Source organism: Scyliorhinus torazame, chromosome 1, assembly GCF_047496885.1.
Source record: "Scyliorhinus torazame isolate Kashiwa2021f chromosome 1, sScyTor2.1, whole genome shotgun sequence".
Taxonomy (NCBI): Eukaryota; Metazoa; Chordata; class Chondrichthyes; order Carcharhiniformes; family Scyliorhinidae; genus Scyliorhinus; species Scyliorhinus torazame.
The window spans coordinates 92,529,848-92,545,248 of record NC_092707.1 but is presented as its reverse complement, the minus strand read 5'-3'; the positions used below and the strand labels follow the sequence as shown (position 1 = coordinate 92,545,248).

Genomic DNA, 15,401 nt, shown 5'->3' with positions numbered 1-15,401 from the left:
CCAGTGACCCGGGGCCGGGATCGAACCTGGGTCCTCGGCACTGTGAAGCAGCAGTGCTAACCACTGTGTCACCGTGCTGCCCCAAGTAACAGATTTTATCAAGGTGTGTTAAATCCCTGATGTAAAATCATAATTAGAAGCTTTAACTATTTATTGCTCATCTTTAGATATAGTAGTTATTCTTCAAATGGTCAACATCACAAACCATGATGAATACAACTTTCCCTTTGATGATATCTTTCAGTTCGAACCTACGTAACTCATAAATATTGTCCATTTTATGACATGCATGATTAATAATACACTTGCAAAATCAAATTTCCGTCTGTTTATTTTACTATTCGCGTTATGGACTAGGTTTAATGCAGCCCTTTGTTGCAGGGACCATGATGGGCAGGTCCATTTAATGATGGGAGTGGTCAGTACCTGGCAGCAGCAAAAATGCTCCCCTGATTAAGTTGAAGGGCTAATGGCAGATTCCTGCTCACAGGTGGTGGGATGTCAATTCGGCTCATTAATGAGCCGAATGACAACCATTAGCCCAGAGTCTATCGCAATTCAGTGGTGGCTCTGGGTGTAGGGAGTGCGTTTGGGGGGGGGGGGGGGGGGGGGGGGGGGGGGGGGGGGGGGGGCGGAAGAGAAAGAGAAGCACCATCTCGCTTGACCTTGCCGTCAACACCCACTCCCCACATCTGACAATCCCCATCCCACCCTCACTCAACTTGGTGATCCTGGGCGTGTGGTGCGTGCACTGACGGCAGCTGCCATTGTTCCCGCCGGCTGTGATGACAATGAGGTGCTGCCGGCCTCTGATTGGCCAGCAGCTCTCGGCTGGCAGGACTTTATCTGCTGAGGTTCTGAATCCCATGTGAGGCCTAATGGTAGCCACTCAAGTGGCCTGAACGGCACTTAATACCACCTGACCTTCCCGGGGGTTTCCCACTCGTTCACCAACAGGTGGTAAGACTCCTGACGAAATACAGCTCTATATGGCAAGAAAATATGGAAACATGAGGACGGCATGGTGGTGGTGGTTAGCAGTGCTGCCTCATAGCACCGAGGACCTGAGTTCAATCCAGGCCCCGGGTCACTGTCTGCGTGGAGTTTGCACATTCTCCCCACGTCTATGTGGGTCTCACCCCACAACCCAAAGATGTGCAGGGTAGGTGAATTGGCTTGCTAAATTGCCCCTTCATTGGAAAACATTTTTGCGTATTCTAAATTTATTTTAAAAATCATACAGAAATATAGAAATTATGCCTCTTATTGTAGGATTTACCCCACACACCACTAAATTATGTACAATGGATATTTAGCCTTGTTAACTGCCTTTGTAGGTCCATAAAGCACGAAGTCGGATGCTAAATAGAGGACTGCTGGGCTATATTGTTTGATCAATAAAGGCCATCAATCAAGTACTTAATGCTATTAAAGCTTTCCTGAGTTAGCATGAATCAAAGCTCAAATTTGTTGACCTGACATATCTGAATTTAAAAAAAAATATATATTTTATTAAAGCTTTCAAACACAATTTTTTCCCTTACAAATCAACAGAAATGGTAGCATGATACCTGCTATATAACATTGTTTAAATAATATAGTAAACTAACCAAGTAACACGAAGTAATGCTCCCCCCACCCTCTCTCCCCATCTAGAACACAAACAATTTATATTTTTTATATCTGAATTTTATTGACTAACCTCCAGCTATAATTGATGAGTGATGGGACTATATCTTTTGGTTCATGGGGTGTGGATGGACATTTTGATAAGTATTTTGTTTTATATTCTGAATTTACATGAATCAAAGTCTACAATTTTGAAGATATTAAACGTGTTTTAGATAGCTGAATTTTTCACTGTGAAAAGAAATCAGTTAACATGATTAAAATGAGGCATGAATAGTTACAGATTAAAAATTCAGGCTGCAGAGTGGGCTAGATTAATTAGTTGGACGTGATTCATGAATCCTGCGGCAGCTGCAAATCGGGTTCCGTGCAGGGTACCGTCCCGACGCGAGTCACCAAACTCGATCCGTCTGGCGCAATCTGGATCACGGGCAGCATATTTGGATTTGTTTATTGTCACATGTACCGAGGTACAGTGAAAAGTATTTTTCTGTGAGCAGCTCAACAGATCATTAAGTACATGAGAAGAAAAGGGAATAAAAGAAAATACATAATAGGGCAACACAACATATACAATGCAACTACATAAGCACTGGCATCGGATGAAGCATACAGGGTGTAGTGTTAATGAGGTCAGTCCATAAGAGGGTCATTTAGGAGTCTGGTGACAGTGGGGAAGAAGCTGTTTTTGAGTCTGTTCGTGCGTGTTCTCAAACTTCTGTATCTCCTGCCCGATGGAAGACGTTGGAAGACTGAGTAAGCCGGGTGGGAGGGATCTTTGATTATGCTGCCCGCTTTCCCCAGGCAGCGGGAGGTGTAGATGGAGTCAATGGATGGGTGGCAGGTTCGTGTGATGGACTGGGCGGTGTTCACGACTCTCTGAAGTTTCTTGCGGTCCTGGGCCGAGCAGTTGCCATACCAGGCTGTGATGCAGCCCGATAGGATGCTTTCTATGGTGCATCTGTAAAAGTTGGTAAGGGTTAATGTGGACATGCCGAATTTCCTTAGTTTCCTGAGGAAGTATAGGTGCTGTTGTGCTTTCTTGGTGGTAGCGTCGACGTGGGTGGACCAGGACAGAATTTTGGAGATGTGCACCCCTAGGAATTTGAAACTGCTAACCATCTCCACCTCGGCCTCGTTGATGCTGACAGGGGTGTGTACAGTACTTTGCTTCCTGAAGTCAATTACCAGCTCTTTAGTTTTGCTGGCATTGAGGGAGAGATTGTTGTTGCTACACCACTCCACTAGGTTCTCTATCTCCCTCCTGTATTCGGACTCATCGTTATTCGAGATCCGGCCCATTATGGTCGTATTATCAGCAAACTTGCAGATGGGAGTTGGAACCAAGTTTTGCCTCGCAGTCGTGTGTGTACAGGGAGTATAGTAGGGGGCTAAGTACGCAGCCTTGCGGGGCGCCGGTGTTGAGGACTATTGTGGAGGAGGTGTTGTTCATTCTTACTGATTGTGGTCTGTTGGTCAGAAAATCGAGGATCCAGTTGCAGAGTGGGGAGCCAAGTCCTAGGTTTTGGAGCTTTGATATGAGCTTGGCTGGGATTATGGTGTTGAAGGCGGAGCTGTAGTCAATAAATAGGAGTCTAATGTAGGAATCCTTGTTTTCGAGATGCTCCAGGGATGAGTGTAGGGCCAGGGAAATGGTGTCTGATGTGGACCGGTTGCAGCGGTATGCGAATTGAAGTGGATCAAGGCGTTCTGGGAGTATGGAGGTGATGCGCTTCATGAGCAACCTCTCGAAGCACTTCATTACGACTGAAGTCAGGGCCACTGGTCGGTAGTCATTGAGGCACGTTGCCTGGTTCTTCTTTGGTACCGACCGGTATGATGGTGGTCTTCTTGAAGCAGGTGGGGACCACGAAGTGGAGTAAGGACAGGTTAAAGATGTCCGCGAATACCTCTGCCAGCTGGTCCGCGCAGGCTCTGAATGCACGGCCAGGGATCCCGTCTGGGCCCGTCGCCTTCCGAGGGTTCACTTTCAGGAAGGCCAATCTGACTTCGGAAGCTGTGATGGTGGGTATGGGTGAATTATGGGCTGCTGGGGCACTCGCCAGCGGATGGTTGGTTACCTGCTCGAACCGAGCATAGAATGCATTGAGTTCATCGGGGAGGGATGCGCTGTTGCCAGAGATACTGTTCGGCTTCGCTTTGTAGCCCGTTATGTTGTTTAGTCCTTGCCACACCGACGAGAGTCTGTCTGTGACTCTAGCTTGGTTTGATATTCTCTCTTGGCATCTCGGATGGCTTTGCGGAGGTCGTACCTGGATTTCTTGTATAGGTCAGGGTTCGTTTGCCTTGAGCGCCCCGAACAGGCGCCGGAATGTGGCGGCTAGGGGCTTTTCACAGTAACTTCATTGAAGCCTATTTGTGACAATAAGTGATTTTCATTTCATTTCATTTCATCTGTCCTTCAGTAGGGAATCAATCTTGCGATTGAGCCATGGTTTCCGGTTGGGGAACGCACGTACTGCTTTCTTTGGCACGCAGTCATCCACACATTTGCTGATGAAGTCTGTGACGGTGGTGGCATACTCATTTAAGTTGGTCGCTGAGTTCTTAAATATGGACCAGTCCACTGTCTCTAAGCAGTCATGTAAGAGCTCTTCTGTCTCCTCGGACCAGCACTACATAACCTTCTTAGCTGGATTCTCCCGCTTTACTTTCTGCTTGTATGCCGGGAGAAGGAGCACCGTCTCATGGTTTGATTTCCCAAAGTGTGGTCAGGGGATGGAATGGTAGGCGCCCTTGATTTTTGAGTAGCAGTGGTCAAGAGTGTTGTCGCCATTGGTGGGACGGGAGATGTGCTGGTGGAATTTTGGCAGTACACTCTAGAGGTTGGCCTTGTTGAAGTCTCCAGCCACGATGAACAAGGCCTCCGCGTGTTCTGTTTCATAGTTGTTTATTACTGTGTACAGTTCGTCCAGCGCCTTCCTCACTACTGCCTGGGGTGGGAGGTAGACCGCTGTGATAATGGCTGAAGTGAACTCACGTGGAAGATAATATGGGCGGCACTTAACGGTCAGGTATTCCAGGTCTGGGGAGCAGTAGGTCGCCAGAGTCGCCACATCCAAGCTCCAGGAGGAGTTGATGAGGAGGCAAACCCCTCCACCCTTCGCTTTGCCTGATGCCGCCGTGCGGTCCGCCCGGTGAATTGAGAAGCCTTCAGGTTGTATGGCACAGTCCGGGGAGGCGGGGGTGAGCCATGTCTCGTGAAACAGAGCACACAGCAGTCTCTTACTTCCCTCTGAGAGGTAAGTCTGGCGTTAGGTTCATCCAGCTTGTTTTCGATCGCTTGGACGTTTGCCAGGAGTATGCTGGGGAGAGGGGTCTTGAAACCGCATTGACATTCAGTTCATTTAAATACCCGGATGACGCTTTCACCTAGCGCTCGGGAGTCAACGGCCATGCCTGCAAGACCTCGGCCAGGTGGTATTTAGCATTGGTTTCCACAAACCTGGACCATCATGATGGCACTTTTGGGTGGTCTCGCAGGCTATTAAAGGTCCCCGGGTTGTCGGGGACAGGTCAGGGTGGTACCCTGGCCATGCCACCTGTCATGGCCAGGATGACCAGGTGTCACTTCCACGGTGCCAGGGTTCCAGGCGCACTGCCAAGTTGGCAGGGCCAAGGTTTCCGGGTGCCTGGTTGGCACTGCCAGGGATTGGGCCCTGGTTTGGGGGGGGGGGGGGGGGGGTGGAGGGCAGGCACAGAAAAGGTTGCGAGGGTGAAGGGGAGGGAGTGTAGAGATCATGGCAGCCAGTCTGCGAGAAGCCAGTCCTGCTGGTGAATAGCAGGGTGAATCTTGGTGCTACAGTCGCCGAGCAACACCCTGCCAAATACGCCTGAAAGGGGATTTTGATTCAGGTCTGTTGAATTGCGCCCATTATCTTTAGAATTTTCAGAAAGTTCAAGCACCAAAGCTGTTGGAATATGTAATCAGACTTTGTTGCTGCACCTGGGGTAAAGTTGATCGCTTGGGCAGATTCAAAACAGCAAAAGAAGATGGCAAGGAGAATGCTACTGTAAGATTTCCCACCAATTTTACATCCAATTAGAAGCTGGGCTGTGTGTTCTTCTCTCCTGCCTAATTTCTCTGCATTTCCTTCACCCAGGTGATCCCGATTAAGCAATTAATACCAGCGGAAGAGGATGTGAAAGACTAAATTTTTCCTCTTGCCTGCCTTGAAAAACCTTTTAAGATGCTGTCCGAGTGGCATTAGGGTTGATATTTTTTGTATTTTCCTCAGTCCTGATAGGGCTCACGGTTCACAAAACTGCATTTCTGCACCAGATGCCAGAGAGTCCATAAACCACTTCCAACAAGCGCTGGAAATGTAACCAAAGTAGAATCTGACAAAGAAAAACATTGTACAAAAAGCTATAACAAATTTAGAAGACATGAAGCGAAGGACATGAGGGTTCCAATTTAAAAAAATATTTTACAGAGGGACAAGTGATCATTATTAATCTTAAGGGCAGCATGGTGGCAAGCACTCACAGCGCCAGGGACCCAGGATCAATTCCGTTCTTGGGTGACTGTGTGGAGTTTGCATATTGTGGGTTTCCTCCGGGTGTTCCGATTTCTTCCAACAGTCCAAGATGTGCAGGTCAGGTGGATTGGTCATGCTAAATTGCCCTTAAGTGTCCAAAGGTTAGGTGGGGTTACTGGGATAGAGCGAGGGATTGGGCCTAGGTAGGATGCTCTTTCGGAGGGTCGGTGTGGACTCGATGGGCCGAATGACCTCCTTCTGCACTGTACAGATTCTATGATGGCGCATACTGTGTGGATGTAGGACATATTGTGTGAATGAAGAAGTGCAAATCTTATCATTAGCAATAGAGATATCTGTACCATTTATTGAGCCACAATATAATTTCAGTGGAAATTTTCATAGAATTTACAGTGCAGAAGGAGGCCATTCGGCCCATCGAGTCTGCACCGGCTCTTGGAGAAGAGCACCCTACCCAAGGTCAACACCTCCACACCCTATCCCCATAACCCAGCAACCCCACCCAACACTAAGGGCAATTTTGGACATTAAGGGCAATTTATCATGGCCAATCCACCTAACCTGCACATCTTTGGACTGTGGGAGGAAACCGGAGCACCCGGAGTAAACCCACGCACACACGGGGAGGACGTGCAGACTCCGCACAGACAGTGACCCAAGCCAGAATCGAACCTGGGACCCTGGAGCTGTGAAGCAATTGTGCTATCCACTATGCTACCGTGCTGCCCAACTATCAAGTTACTAATACAGCTGTTATTTTACTGTTGAGGCAATCGGAAACCATTTGTGGCTCTTGGTAGACCTGCTCCGTGTACCTCAATTTGTTATATGCCCATTGACCCATGCAGGAATTTAGTAATTTTATTTATTTTTCTTTCTCTTGCTGGGTTTTCATGTTGCATCTTTCCAAACTGGTCTGATTTTCGATAAGATTGACGGAAATCACAGATTCATCACCCCACTTTGCAGCGTTGCAGCATTTTGATGAGTTATCCTCAGGAAAGATATTTGTTGGGATTGTGGCTCTTGATTAATACCTCATAACATTTCGTTACTGGATATCTAGCAATTGTTTTGATCATTTATCACAGAAGACAACAACAAATTCTAAAGGATGACTCAGTTTTCTGTCAAATTTATCACCGTACAATATGTTGGTTTTCTGACATAACGCAACCATCATGTAACACTGCTTAATCCAACTATAATCAAACCAAAGTAATACCTCTAATGAGGAGGCTCCGTGGCAAAATAACTGAAGAATTTGACTACCATTTATTCAGTTGACATCCATATAGCTAGTCCAGGTGGTCTCTTAACATCACATGGTATTAACAAATAAGAACTCAAACTGCCATATTAATACATTACACTAATGCAAGTGTCAACTCTAGCAACCTATGGTTGTATCTTGGAAGCAACAGCCCTACAGAACATTTAAGTTCTGTGGATATTCGCCTGCATTTTCTTTCTCTACTTGAAAAACCAAGTTCTCTCATATATACACACATTTATGTTCGTTTTTTGTTGCCGTCCACACAATGAGGGAGGGGCTGGGCGCGGGGGAAGGGCAACTGGGTCTACCAGTCCCTGAAGATCTCCTTTACGGAATGGGGAACACAGCATGTTGGTAGCACGGCCTGGATTGACTAGCTAGAAATGGATCAACAGGAGATAGAAATGTCATAGAACAGAATGAAAGAAGTTAAAATAAACTATGAAAAAGGGCACAGAATGAAATTCAAACATGCAAAACACATTGAAGATGCCAGCAGTACATCAGTCACACATGGAAATGTTATAGTATGGACCAGTCAAACTCCACATTGACCGATGAATGAGAATCAGTTTATTCACCTAGTTTGCTAGATTATTTAATAAATGTAATTAGTTCTGGAAAATGTTACATATTGCTTTTCTTGGTGTAGGATTGGCACAATATCACTTAAGTGGCAGCATTAGAGGGTGGCATGGTGGCGCAGAGTTTTCTTTTTTATAAATTTAGAGAACCCCAATTATTTTTTTCCAATTAAGGGGAAATATAGCGTGGCCAATTCACCTACCCTGCACATTGCTTGGTTGTGGGGGCGAGACCCATGCAGACACAGGGAGAATGATCAAACTCCACACGGATAGTAACCCATGGCCGGGATCGAATCCGGGTCCTCGGCGTCGTGAGGCAACAGTGCTGCCACTGCGCCAGCGTGCTGCCCGGCGCAGTGGTTAACACTACTGCCACACAGCACCCGGGTTCGATCCCGGCCCTGGGTCACTGTCCATGTGGAGTTTGCACATTCTCCCCGTGTCGGCATGGGTCTCACCCCCACAAATCAAAGATGTGCAGGGTAGGTGGATTGGCCACGCTAAATTGCCTCTTAATAAAAAAATGTTTTTAAAGTGGGAGCGTTCTACCCGATTATCTTCTAAAAAAATATTGCATTTTCACATTACTCCTTTTTGCATCAAAAAAGGGGCTGATAAGGATCTTCCTCCGCCCAATTTTCGACACATTACGTTGAGGTGAAATGTTCTTTGATTAATCAGTTACTTTATTGCCAGCTATGGAGCAGTGAATGTACAATACTGCTGGCTGCCTGGTGGTGGGAAACCTGGAAGGAGAGAAATGGCTTCACCCTGGAACTGAGCAATTTCAGCTTCTTAGCACCGAGATGAGAGCTTGGATTTGGAGACTGCCCCATGCTATTGACAGTTCCTGTGCAATATTCGCCTGAAACACAGAACTCTGTTCAGAGAGAGCAAAATACGAAGCAGCAACTTGCATCTTTTGCAGCATGGCTGGATTCAAAAATGTAGCCACATGATACACTGATCAAATGCAGTCACATCTCGATTGTTAAAGCGAACTTCAAAAATCTCAGTTTGCCCCAAGCATTTCGTCTCCCCTAATAATTTCTAACTTTCTTTGAAGCTCAAGATTGTCCAAGATTCTCTACGTGCACTTTGTGTAGTATGCAAGAAAAAGCTTACATTTCTCTCTTTTCCTCATATTGTTCGGAACTTTAAAACTCACGTGATTTAATCCATTCAATATTTTTAGAGTTTTTGTTTTTAATATTTTCAAAAATTGCTGCTGCCCAGCATTCCATTGAGGCCTTGGACTCATCATTAAAAAATGTAACTGTTTAAGGGCGGCATGTGTTGCAGTGGTTAGCACTGGACTACGGCGCTGAGGACACGGGTAAGAATCCCGGCCCTGGGTCACTGTCCGTGTGGAGTTTGCACATGCTCCCTGTGTCTGCGTGGGTTTCACCCCCACAACCCAAAGATGTGCAGGTTAGGTGGATTGGCCATGCTAAATTGCCCTTAATTGGAAAAAAAAATAACTGGGTACTCTAAATTTTTTTTTTTAAATATATAACTGTTTCAACCTCAATTTTGGGTTGGATTTCAAATTGTATGATAATTGAAAGTAATATGTTATTTTCTTAATTTCCTTCAATGATTCAGAAAGATGGTATTGGATTTTGTTTAGTGTCATGTGTACCAAGATACAGTGGAAAGTATTTTTCTGCGAGCCGCTCAACAGATCATTCGCAGCTCAACAGATCACAAGACCCAACCGTGGGTGGCACGGCAGCACAGTGATTAGCACTGTTGCTTCACAGCTCCAGGGAACTGGGGGGAATTCCCGGCTTGGGTCACTGTCTATGCGGAGTCTGCACGTTCTCCCAGTGTCTGCGTGGGTTTCCTCCAGGTGCCCTGGTTTCCTCCCACAGTCCAAAGATGTGCAGGTTAGGTGCATTGGCAATGAAAAATGGCCCTTAGCGTCCAAAAAGGTTGGTGGAGGTGTGGGCTTAAGTAGGGTGCTCTTTCCAAGGGCCGGTGCAGACCCGATGGGCCGAATGGCCTCCTTCTGCACTGTAAATTCTATGATTCTATAACTTGAAATTCCATCTTTATGCATCAGGTGATACATTATGTGAAACCTGGACCCCATATCTACTACTCATAGTGCCTTTTGCAGTTCACACTCAGTTCTACAGAAATTGTGTAATGTTGTTCCTCGACCTCCCGAGATGCAATGCAAGAATACATCATCTCTGACAGCTGTTTGATGATGGAGAGCTATCTGGTTATTCAGGTAGCTGTTAGTGGATACAAAAGCAAATATTGCAAATGCTGGAAAACTAAAGTAAAAAGGAGAAAACGCAAAACACTCAGCTGGCCAGACAGCACCTAAAGTGAGAGGAACATTTTAAATTGATGACCTTTCAATCAGAACAATAAAAGGCCATGAACTTGAAATGTAGTTTCTCTCTCCACGGTGATGCCAGACCAACTGAGTATTTCCAGCAGTTTGTTTTTGTATTAGCTGTTGATAAATGATTTTGGAAACAGATATTCAGGAATGCTGCAACTTTCATTCAAGAAAACATCTGCATTGCATTTTTGTGCAGGTAAACGCAATGGCATTGTGTGGCAATTATGTCACAGTTACAAAGCAATTTTCTGAAACTTGAAGCATTAGATGGGGATAGGACAGATTTTCCTTCCAGTTCAAGTTTACTTTTAATACGTGGATAGAAAATACTGTATGATCAGTACGGCCTTTCAGTACTATGACAGCATGAACGCAGACATATTTAAAATCTCAAATAACCTTCTAGATGGGTGATTCTACTGATCTACTACAACCTCCCATGCCCACACCTCAAAGTAGCATTGTGTACAGAACAGCCACTGGCTGACTAGATATACAACTGAAGCAGCGTGCAAAGAACAGAACATGCTGAGTTGAAAGAATGCCCTGCCTTCTCGAATGATGGACGTGAAGTGAGTGACAAAGATTCAAAGACTGCATTCACCTATAAAGAGAAAATGAAAATTGCAATAAACTGGGAATGTCCAAGTTTACAAATGCATGTATCGTCTCATGAGAACAAAACTCCACTGCCTATTCATTTTCTTAACCCCACAGTATTTAAAAAATTTTTAATTATAAATTTAGAGTACCCAATTCATTTTTTCCAATTAAGAGGCAATTTAGCGTGGCCAATTCACCTACCCTGCACATCTTTCGGGTTGTGGGGGCGAAACCCACGCAAACACGGGGAGAATGTGCAAACTCCACACGGACAGTGACCCAGAGCCGGGATCAAACCTGGGACCTCGGCGCCGTGAGGCAGCAGGGCTAACCCACTGCGCCACCGTGCTGCCCTTTAACCCCACAGTATTAAATCTCTCTCTTGGCATTGTTTCAAATAACTTTACAAAACAGGTTACTTAATAATGTGATTATAAATAGAAGCTCAATCAAATAATACATTATAGTTCCAAGATGGCGCCGGAGCGAGGCGACTCTCTGCGAGCTCTCCCCAACAGATCCACTTTTTACTTAACATATACTCGTTATTTTCTTTTATTTCCTTTTCATGTATTTAATGATCTGTTGAGCTGCTCGCAGAAAAATACATTATTGATGGTTCCATATGCCAAACTATGAATTCTAAATGTAAGATTTAGTTTTAGGATCCTAAGCTTTCAGAAGAGCTCATTTATAACATTGCCTCGAGTTTGATAACTTGTACCCTAATGTCATTATGTCCCAGCTCCCATATACTAGGACCCTTAGTCTACACCTGTACAGAGTTGATATTTAGATTCAGGTGTCAGTAATATAGCTCTTTTACTATCTGCAAGTTTGACCAATTTGCAGATTAATTTTTGATTTAATTTATGTAATCAAATTAAATTAGAAAATCAATCAACTCAATATTAACGGGGATTAAATGTTGTACAGCGTGGTACCACACAGTACAATATATTTACTGACTAGGTGATCAGGGAGTCGAACAAGTAATTTTTATTCCATTAATGGCTTGCCCTTCTCCCAATACTTGTAGCCCTCATTGGTAATGTTTTGATAATTCTACTATACCTGGTTGGGAACAAGCCAGAGGCTTTGAAGTCTGCAAACATTGTACAATTGTTTAAAAAAGGCGCGAGGGAAGACCAGAAAATTAGACTGGTCAGCCTGACTATGGTGTGGGAAAATTATTCGAATCAGTTCTGAAAGCCAGGATAAATTGTCACTTAGAAAGACAAACATTAATCAGGGCTAGTCAGCATGGTTTTGTTAAGGGGAAAATCATGCCGTACTAACTTAATTGAAGTTTTTGAGGAATTAATGAGGAAGGTAGTTTAGGGTAGTCTAGTGGATGTGGTCTACACAGATTTTAGTAAGGCATTTGACAAGGTTCCACATGGCAGACTGGTTAGAAAAGTAAAAGCCCATGGAATACAGGGGAAGGTGGCAGGTTGGATCCAAAATTGGCTCAGTGGCAGGAAACAAAGCAAAATGATAGATTGATTTTTTTTAGTGAATGGAAAGCGGTTTCCAGTGGAGTTCACAGAGCTCAGTGTTGGGTCCTCTGCCATTTGTTGTACATATTAATGATTTGGACTTAAATCTGGGAGACACAATGGGGAAATTTGGGGACGACATAAAAATCAGCCATTTAGCTGATAGTGGAGAGATAGCTGTGGATTCCAGAATGATATCAATGGTTTGGTGGAGTGGGCAAAATGTGGCAAATGGAATTCAATCCAGAGAAACGAGGTTGTGCATTTTGGGAGGGTAAGCAAAGCAACGGAATACTCAACAAATGGGACGATATTGAGAAGGGTGGAGGAAGTGAGACACCTTGGAGTGCATGTCCACAGGTCCCTGAAGGTGGCAAGGACATATAGAAGTGGTAAAGAAGGCATATGGAATGCTTTTCCTTGTTGTACAAGGTACAGATTACAAAAGCAGGGATGGAACTCTCTAAATCGCTGGTTAGTTCACAGCTAGAGTTTTGCATACAGTTCTGGTCACCACGTTACAGGAAGGACATAATTGTTCTGTAGTGATTGCAGGAGGAGCCTTACAAGAATGTTGCCAGGGCTGGAAAAACGCAGCTATGAGGAAAGATTAGGAAGACATTGTTTTCCTTAGAGGAGGCAGAGGGGTGACCTGATTGAGCTGTACAAAATTCTAAGGGGCCTCGATAGAGCAGACTTGTTTCCCCTAGCAGAGAGGTCAGTTACCATGGGGCACAGAATTAAGATGATTGGTAGAAGGATTAGAGGAGACATTAGGAAAAGTTTCTTCACCCAGAGTGTGGTAGATGTCTGGAATTCACTGGTAGATGCCTGGAATGGTGGTTGAGACAGAAACCCTCAATTCATTTGAAAGGTGCCTGGACATACACCCACGGTATCAAAACCTTTAAGGTTACAGACTGGGTGTTGAAAGGTGGGATTGGAAAGAGGAGCTAGTTTTTTCCCCCCCAAACGGGGCAGGCAGGATAGATGAATGGCCTCTTTCCGTGCTGTTACCTTTCTATGATCCTATGGTTCTATAGATAACAGAGTGACATTTCTAACAAACATAACCACTCCGAACTTCATTAACCATACCACTACAATCATCATAAACCACTGAGATCTGGATATCCATGACAAGACAGCATCAAAATGGATCAAGAGTACAGAATCCAATACATGGATACTGGTTACATTTCTTGGATTATGACTGTACTTCTGCATAATACCATACATTTCTTATTCTATTTACACATTACAAAATCAGATTATGTACCTATATATAATCTGAGCAAAGTACACTAGAAAGGGAATGAAACTGAAGCTTCTAAACCTTCATAAATCAAATGATTTTTAAATATTTATAATCATGATAGAATACTTCCATGCCTGAGGTTGGAATTGTAGAGTCTCTTCATCACTGCTATTACCATCAGTTTGACAGGCTATTGACACCATGACTCTAGTGGGTGTAGAAGGAGATGGCGGAGGCTCAGCTTGGACAGCAGTACTCAGTACCACAGGTAGAAAGAAGGAACTTGGATGCTGTTCTGGTGGCGAGGCGGAAGGGCTTAATTGTGTAGGTGATGGCATTGGAAGGACAGATGGTTTCTGATAATCATCAGATGAACTATTCCACAGGGGTGCAGGTTGAGATCTTGGGAGAATGGAAAACAATGGGGAAGAAGCAGAGGGTTGGGAAGACAAAGGGAGAGGAGGTGGAGAAGGCACAGGGGGAGGACGTGAGGATGGTACAGGGTTAGGAAGTAGGGAAGATACAGGGAGAGGAGGTAGGGAAGGTACAAAGTGAGGAGGCAGGGGTGAAACTTTCAGAAGCTCAATTTTTCTTTTTTCTTGGTATTGTTTGACTGGAGGAGAGGGTGAAACAGAATGAGGTGATGGAGTAGAACCCTTTGAAGAAGAAGGGGGTTCTGGTGTGATTATTATCTGGAGAAAAACACACAGCAGCTTTAGTATTAAGAACCCGATGTAGATTATGGGATATTTCCATTCAGGCAGCCCAATTTGCACCATGCTTTAAGCTATTTGACAAACAGGTTCATGGAGAATAGCAGAAATGCACAGCATACGATGAGTATTCAACATACCAACGAGAAAAACTGCTGCCATTATCTGGATCATTTCAAGCTAAGTTACAGCAATTTGCTAAGCAAGCAGATCTTAAAGAACCTTCAGCTGTGCGAGTCGCAAATACAGGAAAGTCTTAACCTTACAGCCACAGTCATGGGTTTGCAGAACAGAACTTAATTTCAAAGTATCGTGATTGATAACAAGCAATATCATTTAAAATCACTGTGGTTAAACTGTTTTAAACCATTTACAATTATAAATCAGATGCTCAAAAAGCCCATTGGTAGTAGCCACGCTGAGAACGAGGAACCAACTGCGACACCACTTTGATCTGACCGAGATATCCACCAAGGCTCCCATCTGCAAAAAATCACAAGTTCACACCTGTGACAATGGATGCCTCTTTCAAAAGGTGGAGACAGGACAAAGGGATTCTGACGGTAGGGGACATGTAGGGTAGCGACCCTATGGGAACTCATGGACAAGTTCCAGCTCCCAAAAGGGAGCAAACTAAGATACAATCAAACCAAAAACTCCCTCCGCAAGGAGACGATGACATTCCCTCAGATACCAGGACACTCACTATTAGGCAGACTATTGACTGTGGGTGAGCTAGGAGACGGGAACTGTATGGACATGTACAGAGGAGGTACGCTCACCCTGGATGAGACAAGGGAGAAATGGGAGGTAGAGCTAGGCAGGGAGATAGAGGGAGGACTCTGGAGTTAAACACCGTACTTCACCTCCAGGTGTGCAACTAAAGGTGGTGCAGAAGGCACACCTAAGCAGGGCAAGAATGAGCGAGTTCTTCCCAGAGCTGGAGGACAAGTG

General features: G+C 44.8%; 1 protein-coding gene across 11 annotated transcripts in view; it reads right to left on the bottom strand.

Annotated features, from left to right (window-relative positions):
• LOC140409981 (paxillin-like) overlaps positions 1-15,401 on the bottom strand; it is a 251,482-nt gene that overhangs the window by 15,602 nt on the left and 220,479 nt on the right. For 4 of the 11 annotated variants that reach the window (XM_072498017.1, XM_072498019.1, XM_072498020.1 and 1 more), the window contains 3 exons: positions 13,869-14,426; positions 10,925-10,978; positions 7,662-7,805 (listed from right to left, as the gene is read on the bottom strand). The exons of 2 other annotated variants lie outside the window; for them this stretch is intronic. In XM_072498017.1, the coding sequence (XP_072354118.1) occupies positions 7,662-7,805; positions 10,925-10,978; positions 13,869-14,426 (756 nt within the window). The remainder of the gene's footprint in view (positions 1-7,661; positions 7,806-10,924; positions 10,979-13,868; positions 14,427-15,401) is intronic. 5 more of the 11 variants (XM_072498023.1, XM_072498025.1, XM_072498024.1 and 2 more) reach the window with 3 other exon arrangements.